This window comes from Ochotona princeps, chromosome 9 (assembly GCF_030435755.1).
Source record: "Ochotona princeps isolate mOchPri1 chromosome 9, mOchPri1.hap1, whole genome shotgun sequence".
Lineage (NCBI taxonomy): Eukaryota > Metazoa > Chordata > Mammalia > Lagomorpha > Ochotonidae > Ochotona > Ochotona princeps.
The window spans coordinates 49,677,370-49,692,365 of record NC_080840.1 but is presented as its reverse complement, the minus strand read 5'-3'; the positions used below and the strand labels follow the sequence as shown (position 1 = coordinate 49,692,365).

Sequence of the window (14,996 nt, the reverse complement as noted above, 5' to 3'; positions counted from 1 at the left end):
CACATTTTATTTATCCATTTTCTGATCATGGACAGGTCAGGTCCATGGACAGGTAATCAAACCTTGGTTGATTCCACATCTTAGCTACTGAAGCAGTGATGCTCTAGCCATTGTGGTGCAGGTGTCTCTTTGATGCAATGTGTTTGGGTCTTCTATCATCCAGCGGTGGGATGGCTGAGTCATATGGCAACTCTATTTCCAGTTTTTAAAAGAAAGTGTAGAGAAGTATTTTAGAGCATTATTGGCACTATTTAATGTCTTGAACACAAAAGAGTGCATCTTTTTGGCAATTTTTCTTCTTTTTGAAAGATAGAGTCACACACATAGAGGGGGAGAGTAAGGGAAAAAGAGAGAGAGAAAGAGGGAGAGAGGGAGAGAGCGAGAGAGAGAGAAAGAGAGAGAATACATCTTTCATTTGGCAGTTTATTCCCTAAATGCCTATGGCCTTTTGGTTGGGTCAGGTTGAACTTCACCCGTTTCCTTCATGGGGAGCAGGGACTCAAGCACCTGAGCCGTACCTATGCTACCCAGGATATGTTAGTGGGACACTGATAGGAAGTAGAGCAGCTGTGAGAGAAATCAACTCTCTCCTATGGTATGTGGGTATCCTGAGAGGCAGCTTAGCTTGCACAAAGAGTTTTAAAAGGTTTTAACTGTTTAAATCACCCAAATATTCAAGTTTAGTGATGGACTCAATTATAATAATATAATGGAATTTTAGAAATGATATTCTTTGATATTAGCAAAATATTACCTCTGGTATCTGACCAGAAGATTATAACCCCAGAGCTTCTTTGGAGATTGTCCAGTGGGTGTTTCCACTTGTTCTTGAGAAGAAACATTCCAAATTATCTACTGTAGGTATAGATGGCCACATTAACCTCTTTTCAGTCTAATCCTTTGATGAAAGTCAGCTTTTTGTCCATATTTTTTCCGTCTTCATTGCAGCTTGATAATAGCTGGCCACCCTTTGTTTAACTATTAACTGTCAACTATCTGAATTAGTAAGCGTTTGGTATTTGTCTATAATGTGTATTTGGCTATAATCTATACCAAAAAAGGATAGAGAAACATTAATAAGGAGAATGCAGAAAAAATGAAAAATTTAGAAGTTGCATGAAGCATTTCTATAAAAATCAGTTGACATGAAACTGACTTGTCCACAGAACATGGAAAGGACTATCTTTATGCAGCCTTTTCCTTTTCAACTTCTTGGCATTGATCTTATAACTTTTAATTTTCCTCTTTTTAATAGGAAAGAATTTCTGCTTAGTTAACTAAAAATATTAAAAACTTCACAGAAGATTGAAGATTGAGATTGTAATACTCATGAGTATAACACACTAATTTGACTCATCAATTCACATATCCTAATACATAGTGAGTGCTCATTCAATGATTATTGAACGCATGGATGAACATTTTGCCCTAGCAGATAAAAAAGGTTATTTATTTATTTAGCAATATGTGCTTTTGCTCCAGGTTTCTATGCTTTTATCATTAGGACAGTCTATGACCAATTTTTGAAGTTTAAAATATTTAAAAAGCTGAGGCTCTCAATCATCATAATTATCTCTTAATTTTGTACTAGCCAAGATAGCAAGTTGTTCAGAATTATATACTACTATAGTGTTAATGATTTTGTAACAACTTTAAAATTTATATGAGTGAACTTGAATATCTTTTCATTTGATTACTGCACTGTACCACATAAAATATCCTTTATTTATTTGTGTTCTCAGAGATATGTTCCTATTTATGAAGAATTTATACCTTTCTTAATATATTAATGTATAGGATAGTACATTTTATCGTCTTTTAATAAATCTTACACAGTTAAAGGAACACAAATAATAAGATTAGCTTCACAGTAGAATGATCTACCCGTAAGTAAAATCCTTAGATTCACAAGCAGAATTAAGAATGCATTATCTATACCTACTTTCATGTCTTAGACGCTGTTACTGTACCTTGTTTTATGATGCTGATTTTGTACTGGAAATGCATTAATAAAGTGAGAAGCAGAAGTAAACCTTCTAGAATATTTTGTCTATTTCAGGTTCATATGCATGGAAACAATTACAAGCCAAGCTTACTGCAGCATTTCCCAGACATTCTTCCTCTGGAATATGGTGGTGAAGGATTCTGCATGGACGATATCTGTCAGGAGTGGACAAATTTTATCATGAAGTCTGAAGATTATCTCAGCAGCATTTCTCAGCCCATTTAGTAAGAAAAATTTAACTTTTGTGAATGGATTCCTATTTAAAAATACGAGTGATATCCTACCTAGTTACTTGCATGAAAGAAGAACTACTTCATGCTAATCTGATCTGCTAAAATGTGAACAATGTCTAACATGAGAGGCATGACTATTTGGGAAGCCCTTTATTTTGAAAATATTTAAGCAATTTTTTGAAGTAATTAAAGGTCAGTACATTTTTAAAGCATACAAGAGATTCCTTAGTTTTGCATTTGAAGAAGCAACATAGACAGTAATTTCTGAAGTAACTGTTCTTGTATATCTTTGTAGGTTTTTGAACCATTTCATTTTCAATAAATTCTGTGATCGCATTGATTTTCAATAAATTCATAAATATTGAACTAAAAAGTAATATTAGTACATATGACTGATGATAAAAAACTACTTTTGGTGGATGTCAAGTTACATTAAGTTAAAAATCTTAATATAACTTTATAGCTACTTCTGTGAGCCAACAAGATAGTTTATTTCAGGGAAATTCTATATTAGCATGATTTTCACTACAGAAACTTCTATTTAAACAATGTTTATGCCATATTATATACAATGCCTATATATCTCTGAAATTGATCATGTTGATGAAATTTATTAACTAATTTATAAAGTGTTTCAGGTCAAATTGATAGTTTCTCAACATTTTATATTTTCAAAAAAATCAGGAATATTGATTTCTGTTTATGATTGTTGTTAGTATGAGACATAGAGTTTTAGGGAGGGAATAATATCCAGTTGTCATATTTAGACTATTTTTGGTTGAACAGTAACAAAACTACAATGGAAAGAAAATGTTTACAATGTTAGATCATTTTCAATTTTGTCTTGTATTTCCATATTGTACAAAATATAATTTGCATGTTACTAATATTTCAGCATTTTCAAGGTAACTCCCATTAATAATTTATTTTTACTTAAAAACAATTAAGATGTACTATTTGTATTGCAGTTTATATCAAAGTGTATTTCATTATTCAAAAGAGTGAATTCAATGTGACTTTGATACATTTTATACTTAGTATTTTAGAATTAATTTTATTTCAAGCTTGAAAATAAAAGAACATGGGGTACAAAATTTGTCGGAAATATGTTCAGATAGTTTAATTTCATCTTTAAGTATGTGATATTATATTTGTGTAAGGAAACATGAATGAAATTTTTCTTTATAAGAAAATTAGTGTAATCAGGTGAGCTGATTCTAGAGATTCTCTGTGTGTATCTGTATGATAACAATAAGGGTAATTGTGAATGTTCTTGAGAGAACATATGATTCTGACAGTATTGGAAACAAACTTTACCACTTTTATAAACAAATGGGATCCTTTCTATTTTAAAAGGTAAAACCTTCTTTATAAAATTATTGAATTTAAAGTTGTCTAATTAAAAATAATCGGCAAAAAATTAAAAATAAAGAAGAATAAGACATCTTTGGCTTATTCCTCCTAAAAGGAGGTTCCACTTCATTTGCATTTGGCTATTTAAGACAATTTCTTATGACTTAGTAAATGAACCATTAGTTTAATATGCGAATAAAGGGAAACAGTTTAAAAATGTTTGCCAATTCATTGGTCATGTGGATGATAGTAAAAAGAATTACAGTAAGTCAGTATTTTTGTGATGAGGCTTTGAAGTTTTTATAAAATAAAGCAATTCATAGAAGAACACTAAAAACTATGAAATGAACAGGCAGGATGCGAAGGCAGTTAACTGTTTGATTGTATTACTGTATCATACCAGAAGTGCCTAAAGGTTAACTTTGTTAACACACGTCCATTGCATTATTGAATGCATAATAGTTTATTTAATATTGTTGGAAAGAAAATAAACTTATTTCACATAAACCATAGTATGTGTGTGTTTTTCTTTTAAAATGTGAATAGAAATTTTTACAAAAACCGCTTCTCGTTACTGAAAATTTAAGAAAAGCATAGTGCGTTTAGTTGTCCATTACACAAAAAGCAGTTTTTCCTCCGTAAGTTTTAAATGCACACTTACTTTCTCTGTTGCTTGGTTCACCACCTTCTTCCCTTAATGCCTTTTGCCATGTATAAAGCGACCACAAACTAATTTCATAAAGCTAAGCCATACATATTTAAGAAGTTAAAACATCTAAGCAAAAAAGCCAAAGGGTGCCACTTGATCAGATAATTTAGTTTTCCTTACTAGATACATTTTTTTAAGTTTCACATTCATAACAAAACTGAGTATAAGGTGCAAGACAGAAAAATCTGAAACAATGTGTATGGATTATTTTATTTGTCAAATTGAATTTTTTGTGCAAAAATAGCTCTGAGGTTCTGTTAAAAATAGGATCCTTGCTAGGCATCTGAATTGAACTCTGCAGATGACATAAGAGGCTAAAAACACCAACAGAAAACCAGCCAACCAGTAAGATGCTGTTTGGAACACTTCCTACAGGCCCTCAATGCTGCATTTTACCATTCTTAGAAGTGGAATACATATGTTTCACAGATAAAACTAGAAATGGGGGAAATAAAATTAGAATTTACCCCACTAATTTTCTGGTTCATGAGGAAATGTACCATCCTCCTCTCAATTGCCAAGTGCTCCATTGATTGCTTTCCTCTAAGGCAATCACATTAATCTACTACATATCTACAACATTGTGCTTTGAATTAAGTGCAGTAGTAATTAGAAAATTTAACCAGATGCTACCTAGAAGAGAGAAAAATACATTCAAAATAGCCAAAGAGTAGTACAGTTTAAAGGCGGTTAGCGTGGTTCCAGTGAAGTGCTTTTGGAGTTTAACAGAAGGAAAGATAATTGTTAACTGATGTAAATGAGGATGTCTTCTTAGAGGAGGTCCTGTTTAAAACAAACAATTTTATGAGAATTAACTTTTCTTAATAAAAACCAGAACTGAGTGGAGGATGTATATACCAAGATAAAAAATAGCAATTAGCGAAGTTTCAGAGATAGCAAAGAACAGGAAATATTTGAGAAATAAAGAATAACCCTGTATTTTTCAGGTGAGAAAACAGACACAGCAAAGTGAACCATCTGCTTAGAAAGATCTAGGTATGTGGAATCAGGAATGCCACCTGAAAGGCACCAACTGTATGGATTTATTATTTTGTGTCAGGTACTATATTATAGCTCAACATACTCTGCATCATTTAATTTTTGGCAAAGAAGAAAAGTTAAGTGGCATTATGCTCATTTTTGCATCCTTTACTGTGAATCACAGTGCTAGTAAATGACAGAATCAGAACGGACTGATTAGGCCTGGCTGTTACATACATGCATTTTATTACACCTTCTGACTACAGGGCATGAGGATCAGTAGCTACCAGATTCTCTCAGTCCTGCTCAAAGTGCCTAACCCTGATCTCTCTCTTTCTTTTAAGTCATACTTCTAACAATGTTATGTTTCTTCTGAACAAAGGTTTTCAAAGATTTATTTATTTGAAAGGCAGATTTACAGAGAGGAGAGGCAGCAGGGCTGGTGAGGGGGGGAAGGGGTGATTGGGGTGAGCAGTGGGCAAGACCAAAGCCAGGTACTAGCTGCTTCTTTCAGGTCTTCCAGGGCTCCCACATGGGTGCAGGTACCTAAGTACTTGGGCCATCTTCTGCTACTTTTTCTGGCCATTAGCAGGAAGCTGGATTGGAAGTGGCGCAACTGGGACTGGAACCAGTTCCCAAACAGGATGCTGACAACACAGGTGTGACTTTACCAGCTACACTGTGACAAAAGACAGCCCCAGGTCCCGAACTATTTTTGAGTCTAGTAATCTCTCAGCCAATCTATTGTGACACATTTCTCTTTCAGTGTGAGTTTCCCACTGTTTCTCTTTTTACCAATACTTCCTTTTTGCAGGATTATCTTCATGCAAGATTTCCTTCCCTGATATTTAAGACAGCACAGTACATGCAGGTAAATTGCAAACTGATACCTAAAGTTCTTCACACCCAGGGCTGGCCTGTTTTTCCAGCAGCACATTATAGGACTCCTGACTCCACCCATACTTCAGGGACTCTACCCTCACTGCTTTGAAAACATCACTCCTTCTACACAAGACAGGGAATATAGAAGGCAGGTGAGCTGTATTTCATATTTTAAACCCTTGGTCCTATTGTTTTTTATGCTTAATATCTTTGACTTCGAAGTCCTGTGCACTTGTTACCTGCGAGGACTGTTCAATCCTTCCCAGGAAGAGTTCTTTGCTCCCACTTGTATGTTTCTCTGAAGGAATGTATAGTTACTTGTCTCTACATCTCGCCTCCCTCCTCCAATGTTCTTAAATGTGTTTTTCATTGTTAGATAACCAGTATCTAACCAGTTCTAAGACAGAGTAAATTTTAGGAGGCGGACTTGACCAAGGCAGCTTTGTTGATTCAAAGCTGGATGACAGCCATCCTGGAGAGTGCGTGTGAGTCTTTTTGGCATGTTGAAGTCATGTACTGTGCTGACCAGAGTGTTGTCTACACAGAAGTGGACTTATCTTAGCCTCATCTTTATAGCCCTTAGATCAGACCTCCTTTCTCCACTGTCTGTCTCATTGTAAATGTTCGCTGGCTGAAAATGATCAATTCCCATTCCTTTGGCTTTAATTTTTACTCAAGCTTCCCTCTAATTTGTGTACCTTAAATATATTAACTAACTTTATGTTTTAATTGATTTTAAATTCCAATTATTTTCATTTCACACACTTACATGTTAGGAGAATTATTAATGTTTGCTAAATAAAAGCCCATTTTGACTCTCATGTATATCCCATTTTCCAGCCAATAGGAAAATACAGCTGCTACATCAAACTCTTGTGGCAGGTTTCCCACAGGGAAGCCTCTCTCAGAGCACTAAGTGCCTGGGGAGACTTGGGTGGATGGTTGTGAAATGGTCAGCCTTTTTCTGTCCTGCTTAGTCTCACCACACAGGTATTAGGTCTATCTTATTTGAGGAACTTAGTCCACTGGTCACCTCTGAAACTGTTGACCCTTCATAGATTAACCGAGTAGATAACTGTCTTATTAGGTCAATGATGCTTGCCAATCCTCGATATTTACTCAAAACGTTTGCCTACAAGGCACATAACATCTCTTAACACAAAAAGAAGTTAATAGCTCTCAATTTCTCTTTCTCTCTTTCCCTCTCTCTCTCTTTCTGACTTTATCTCCTAAAGAATAATTACCATCAAGGTATTCTTCATTAGTAACAACAACAACAACAAAAACAACAACAGAAAGATAGCTCTAGGGTTCCTAACATTAGTTGGCTATTGTTAAAACTAGGTCCCTAGGTCCCTAACTTCTCCACTATTGTTTTTCCCTGTTAACATGACTAAGATTACTGGCCCAAAGCTGCCTAGTTTGGACTCTGTGTCTGAATTTCAAAATCTCCAATATTCTCTGTTCTCTTCACACACTCTTAGAGCCCCCCAATTCTCATTACTTTTCCCTCTGGATACATGAAAGGGATCTCAACTAAAACACAACCATTTTCCTCAACACTTAAATTCCTGAAAAACTAAAGAGAGTTCACCCATCATAATAAAACAAAGCCTTACTTTAAATGCACCACACCAGTAAACTTCAAATTAAAGATCTTTTAAGAGACCCCAGAAGTAGTTTTGACACCTTGTGGTCCACTGCTTCCACAGAAATAAGTATTTCAAATCACAAAAGGTCAGCTTCCACCTGAGACAACAGAACAAGATTCCACGCATCCTACATTTAATCTCCTCCTCTGTATTTTCCATTTTCATTCTTTTCATTATCCTCCTCCTAGTTCTATATGACTCATGAGTATCAAGCATTATTCTCCAATTTCTATATTTATTCTGATTGTGATGATACTATTTCCAATTATTTGAACACCTCTTCCCACCTCTCTCTGAAAAATGACATCCGAGAGCACTAAAATGGCATCTAGAAGCACTAAAGTTTTACATCTAGAAGAGTCTTGATCACAACACTCCTTTTTCAACCATATTCTTTTCCAACCTTCTATGGCAGAAAGGATGACCCTACTGGAAAAGAATTGAACCGTTTCATTTGATTGGCCCCGAGAGACATCCCTGCATTTGTGGAAGAGGAGTCGATTGGAACGACCTGGCATACTGGACATCTCATGCTGCCTATCCAATCTGGTTAGTCCTAATCGTGTGTACAGTTCAACTGCTTCTTCAGCTGCTTAAATTGCCCTACTGCTCATGACTATTCTTACACATGTACTAGTCTCCTGAAATGAGGAGACTTACATCAACTGGCATGGCATTCTTCCTCTCACTGCTAGATCTGAAAAGAAAAAGTTGAAAAGGAAACTGAGAGAAATTCCTTGGAGATTTCAAGAATTTATTGCTATGTTAACTTACATTTGGGACACCATGATTCCCAAAGTGGCAGCAGTTTGAGATAGTTCAGAATAATAGGAAACTTGTTTTCAATGACAAAAAATGAAAGGTAATCACCACTGAACACAAAAGAACTTTGCTCTGTTCATCCATGAACTTCCCAAGACTCAACACACAGCGTTCCAGTTAATTGCCATTTAGTATGATCTTTGTACCCTGAGGGCAGATATGAGTTTTGTGTGAAAGTCACTGGTATAGGCCTGGCACGTTAGCCTAGCAGCTAGAGTCCTCACCTTGCATGCACCAGGATCCCATATGAGTGATTATTATCCCAGAGCTCCACTTTCATCCAACTCCCTGCCTGTGGCCTGGGAAAGCAGTTGAAGTCCGCCCAAAGCCTTGGAATCCTGCACCAGCATGGGAGACCTAGAAGAGGCTCCTGGCTCCTGGCTTTGGATTGGTGCAGCTCCGGCCATTGCGTTTACTTGGGGGGTGAATCAGCAGATGGAAGATCTTCCTCTCTGTCTCTCCTCCTCTCTATATCTGACTTTCCAATAAAAATAAAATAAATCTTAAAAAAAAAAAGAAAGTGAATGCTGTGATTGTTCACCAGGCTTCTTTGACCTCTACATCATAAGCAAGAACATTCAAGTTGCTAGTGGAAGACATTCCCCTGTTGTCACTGCGGTCCTAACATTCTCACACCAATTTCCTGGGACAGTTCACTGGACTGGTAGCTTCCTTGCACTAAGGTTTAACTTTATTCCTTAACATGAACTTTAATTACTTCATGCTAATTTCATAAGCATCCCTCCAATTAAATGGCTAATGCTAGAATGGTTTTCATTCTATGGTGAGGGCATGACGGATGAATGAAGTGTTTTTCCCACACACATAACAGCACCAACAAGAAATGTTGATTCTGGGGATTATTTCGTTGAAACTTGACCAAAAAGCACAGAAATCAGTCGAATCACTAAGTTTATTCTAAAACATTACTTGTCCTGAATAGTAAGATTAGAGACCTTCCTCTTGTCTGTATTAATTGACAAAGCCAGACACAGACTCGGAAACTTCCTGCTGTTTGTTTATGAACCGGTTGAGATTTGAAGTACTTGTTCCCCTGAAACTTGCTAACAAAGAATGAATTACCTGCTTGAGACTTTCTACTGCTTATAGAACTACCCCTACTATAAAGCTCCTGTTGCAGGGTGCAAGTGAGATCACACCAGACATGTCTAAGGTTTATTAAGCAGTCTTTATTAACTAAGCTTGGTGATAATAGAACACAATAGCAAATCACAAGTCCATACGGCAATCCAACCAATCATAATCCAATGAATCATAATTCCCAAAGGAACAAATGGTCATTCTCATTAAGTCTATCCATTAAGCTGAAAACCTATGTCCCAGCTTCCCGAACAATACAAGTTATCCTAAGACACATGCAACGAATAACCTGGACACACAAAGCTGCAGACATTCATCTTTCCCTGGCTTCTCTGCCCACATTCTACTACTGCTAGGCCTCACCCCTCCTGGAACTCCTGATAGTACACAAAACAACATCATTACAATCATTGCCTTATCTAAGCAGTACACAGGGACCATGTTCAGGGGATTACCTGTCCTGGGTCAGCCAAGAGTCGAGGTGCCAGAGTAACAGAAGCACCTGGCCAGAAAGAGAGTGAGAGCCCCTGCTTCATGGGCCTTTTAAAGGGGCTTGTGAGGGGAGTGGTTACACACAACACAATACCATCCCCTCTCAGTGCATAGGTGAATCACGGATAGGCAGGAGCGAATACCTAAGTGTTGTGGGCTAAGGAGTTGATTAGTGCTCGTTGGGATGGCAGGAACAGGAACTGGGCTTGTAGCAAAAAACACCCAGACTAATTGGACTTCCAATATCCTGGCTAACTTAGAATGTGGGGGAAGTTGTTGAGGATGGAATTAACATTCCATTGCTGTTAGGACCCACCTTCAAGACAGAGGGTAGAGAACACAGCCAAATTTCATTTGCCCACTGTCAATGGGTGCTGGCTATCATTGGGTGCACCCCATAACACTTCAATTTGCAATATTTACCTCTTTCCATGAAAATCTAAAAACAAAACCATCCTAGTCAGACACTCTGATATTTAATTTTGCTTTAGTATTCATATTGCAATAGCCACATAAACTGTTTCTTTACTTGTCCAGTTTTTGTCTTTGACAGAGCCACCCAAATATTGTTTGATGATTTGGTAGGTGGTCTGTCTGGAAGCAACAAAGGAAATCTACGACCCCATTTTTATGCAGCCTCTGCTGTTTGCATGTTTTATGTAGATGCAAATGTGCAACGGGGCCTCTTTTAGATAACTCTGTCTTCACTCAGCCATATCCATACTATAAAACATTAATTAACACAGACTTCTACTATAGCTTTCATTCAGAAATCAACAAAAATTTAATACATTCCAATTCTGTGATAAAAACATCCTTGTCCATTTCCTATCTTTTCTCTTATATTTCATAACATTTAAAATAACTACAACTTCACTGTGAGGATCACTTAAGGGTCTTTCACTTAAATTTTTATTTTAGGCTACAATGAAATATTTCTTCTCTTCATAGATTCAAGTAATTTTTTATTTTATATTGGACATTCTATTAAATTGTTGACACTTCTTGTAATAATTTCTTTTTAAAACAATACAAGTTTTAGAGGCTAGCCTGGTGGTGTGTGTAGCAAGCTAATGCTCCATAGCACTAGAATTACATATGGATGCTGGATCCTGTCCTGGCTGTCCTTCTGATCCAGCTCTGGGTTACGGCATGAGAAGGCGGCAGAGGATGGTCCACATCCGTGGACCCCTGCACCAACGTGGGAGACCTGGAAGAGGCTCCTGCCTCCTGGCTTTGGACAGGCTCAGCTCCAGGCATTGTGATCATTTGGGGAGTGAACCACCACATGGTTCACTGTCATCTTTCTTTATGTAAATCTGCCTTTCAAATAAAATAAGTAATCTATTAAAATTCAGTTAAATATTTGAAAGGTAAAATAAGAGGGAAGAGAGAGAAGTGTCTTTCATCTGGTGCACTCTTCTTGCAACCTTCTTGTAAAACATTAGATCAATAGCCTTTTCAATACTGTTTTTGCTACATCTCATGGGTCTTGATATTTTTATTCTTATTTTCATTTATTCAAAACATTTTTCTTATTAATTTTGTCACTGATTTGTAGGTCATGCAGCAGCATAGTTTGCTTCAAGCAGGTTTTTGATTTTCATTTCTTCAAGGACACATTGATCATTCAATGGCATGTTATTTAACTCCATGTGTAAATTTTCTATTTTCTTCCTGTTGTTGATTTTGTTTTATGGCTTTTCATTGAATGGGATACATAGTAACTGTATAATAGAGACTATCATATCAAGATGTGAAGATACAATGCACTATGCAGCTCTACTTCCAAATCAAAGATGGATTCCCAATGAAACTACTCAATGTATCTTGACAATAAGATGCTGGACTCTCTGCCACTGTCCATACCTACAATGTAAGAATACACTTATACAGCAGAATGACAGACTTAGGACTGTTTATGAAGATCTATACTACTGAAATAATATGGGTGTAGATCAGTTGGTGGGGAGGGGACTTGGGGAAGGGAAATCCCAGAGCCTACAGAACTATATTATAAAATAATAATTAAAATTTTAATAAAAATAATTTTATTTGAAAGGCAAGGTTACAGAGAGAAGGAAATCTTCCATCCTTTGGTCCCCTCTCAAATGGCTTGCAGTAGCAGTAGCTGAGGAGCCAGGAGTTTCTTCTAGGTCTCTTATGAGGACTTAGGACCTGAGCAATCCCCTGCTATTTTCCCAGGCAATAACTAGGGAACTGGATCAGAAGTGGAGAATGAATTGTGGGTGCTGAAGGGTGAGACTTAGCCTACGATGCCACGGTGTTCGCTCCAGCTGTGGTTGTTTGGAGCTGCCACATCTGGTCTCATTTTCTTACCCACTGCCTACCATTAGTACATGATGACCCAGGCTTGTCTAGTGTCTTGGCACTTGCTGTTTGACATTTCCTTTTAAGATTTTATTCCCTTCACTCATTTTTTTCATTAATTTTCTGAAACACTGTGTAAGAAGTCAAACTCTCTGTACCTCATAGTCTTTGGCAGTGGAAGAAATTCTGTTGAAATTTGAAACTTCAATTTTTCTCATAATTTCAAATTTGTTTTATCCTCGATCACCAGCTTTGGAGAAAACATGGATCTTGTGTAGCTACAATAATTTAAAATTCTACCAGAGGTAAAATTCTCATTTCACTAATTCTGAACTTGTACTTGTCAATGGCTTACATTGTTCTCAAATGGCTGTAATATATATACATATATATATATGTATATATATAGTTCTAATCTATAATTTACTGATGATTTGTTTGTTTTTTATATCATTTTCTGATTTTTCTTTAGTTTCAATTTTACTTCTTTGTATAGTGTAGAAATACTTTCTTAAAAAAAGATTTATTTATCTGAAAGATTTAGAAAGAGGAAGACACAAGGAGACTGAGCTTCCATTTGCAGTATGAGTGCCTAATTGCCTACGAAAGCTACGGTTGGGCCAGGCTGAAGCCACGAGTATGAAACAGCATCCAGGTCTCCCATATGGATTTCAGGATCCCAAGCACTTGGGTTATCTTCTGTTGCCTTCACAGGGTCATTAGCAGGGAGCCAGATGGGAAGTGGAACAGCTAGGACTCAATCTGTGATCCATGTGACACTGTAGGCAGCAGCTTAAAGACTGTTCTCCTAGAAGTACTTTAAAAATTTTGTATTTAAAAAAAAAGAGATTTATTTATTTTTATTGGAAAGGCAAACCAGATTTATGGAGAAGAGACAGAGAGAAAGATCTTTCACCTGCTGGTTCACTCCCCAAGTGTCCGCAATGGCTGCAGCTGAGCTGATGCACAGCAAGGGACCAGGAGCTTCCTCCAGGTCTCCCGTGTTGCTGCAGGGTCCCAAGGCTTGGGGCCATCCTCTCCTGATTTCTCAGGGAGCTGGATGGAAAGTAGAGCAGCCAAGACATGAACTGGTGCCCATATGGGATCCCGGTGCATGCAAGGTGAGGATTTAGGCAACAGCCATTGTCCCAGTCCTAAAATTTGGTACTTTAAAAATGTTTTACAAATCTGTGCCTTATTTTGAATTTGTTTTCATTATGTATATATATATATAGTTTAAAAATATTAACTCACCAAATCCATTGACTTTTCTAACATTTTCATTAATTTTTCTGACCATGAAAGTTTTGAACAAACATTCCTATACTTTCCTGTCAAACTGTACAGTATTTTACCTTTCACGTTAACTTTTGACTTCACCCAAACTTTATTTTTTTGTGTAATTTCAGGGAAGAATTTAGTTTTTCCTACGTGGATAGTCAGTTGCTCCAGCACCATGAATTAACATATACAGCACTCCTTGTCGACTCAATTACGTGCAAAACCAGATTTGCAGGGTCTCTCACCATTTCCTTGGAACCTTATCTTTCACCACACCCACAAACTACAATACCATCCTCTTGTTAAACCAGACTTACTGCCTTTACTCCCCTTAAAGAGGGTCAACATATTGCTCTTTTTCACAGTTCCACAATGCCTATTCTTTTGCCCTTATTGAAAAAGATATTTTTAATTCATTTTGTTGTCAGCAATACTACTGATAGGGGCTTTCAAGTGCTTTTCAGTTTTACACTGAATTGAAGCTGGCCTCCACGAGTGGGAGTACACATATCAGAAGCCAAGCAAGTATTCCCATATATTTAAGAACCCTCAAAATGTTCTGGGGAGTTCTGGTCCTCACTCATCACCCGTGTCCTGTTGAGCCGAGAATTTGCGGTTGTCAGTAACTGACGCTGACATCTTCCATTATCAGGAGAAGACGTCGCTAGGGGGTGTGGCCGGCACCTGCCCCTTCTCAGGAGGGGCTGCGAGTCCGCTCCTCCTTGACCTAGTTTTACAGAGAGGCGCTGCCCTGGCAAGGTTCAAGTTCCCTGTCTTCTGTACTTCACGCCCTCCTGATGCCTGGGCCCCCTCTGCACGAGTAACAAGTTGTGAACATTACCTCCTAAGCCAAATGAACGATGGCGGGTCAGACCCGGCTGCCTGCACTCCTAAGGACTGGTCCGTGCCTGAGCATATCTGAAGCCAGAGCTGAGGATGGCACAAAGTTCTGAGACTTCTAGAATCTCTCCGCCTAGCTCGCTGCTTGGTTACCACACGCCGCAGGCAGAACCCAGCGCTTCCTCCTTGAGGGGGACGTGGGTGAGCGCCCCAGTTTTGTGGAGGTGACTTCAGGACCCTGTCAACATAGCGGTTTAAAGACAAGATCCCGGGCGAGCCGGGGCCTCCTCAGGCCCGCCGGAGCCATGGGGCCG

At 37.7% G+C, this 14,996-nt stretch overlaps 1 protein-coding gene and 1 long non-coding RNA gene across 4 annotated transcripts in view; one reads left to right on the top strand and one right to left on the bottom strand.

Moving 5' to 3' along the window:
• TTPA (alpha tocopherol transfer protein) overlaps positions 1–3,519 on the top strand; it is a 26,705-nt gene extending 23,186 nt beyond the window's left edge. Inside the window, exon 3 of one of the 2 annotated variants that reach the window (XM_058668669.1) lies at positions 2,060–3,519. In XM_058668669.1, the coding sequence (XP_058524652.1) occupies positions 2,060–2,139 (80 nt within the window). In that variant the 3' untranslated portion in view covers positions 2,140–3,519. The remainder of the gene's footprint in view (positions 1–2,059) is intronic. The other variant, XM_058668668.1, reaches the window with a different exon arrangement.
• LOC131481147 (uncharacterized) lies at positions 1,002–14,926 on the bottom strand. 2 transcript variants are annotated; one of them, XR_009246081.1, is made up of 3 exons: positions 14,684–14,926; positions 4,768–4,933; positions 1,002–1,047 (listed from the first exon to the last, which is right to left on the bottom strand). It is a non-coding gene; the product is annotated as an uncharacterized LOC131481147 (long non-coding RNA). The 2 variants fall into 2 exon arrangements; XR_009246080.1 differs by lacking the exon at positions 1,002–1,047 and adding an exon at positions 2,071–2,160.
• Between the last annotated feature and the right edge of the window lie 70 nt (positions 14,927–14,996).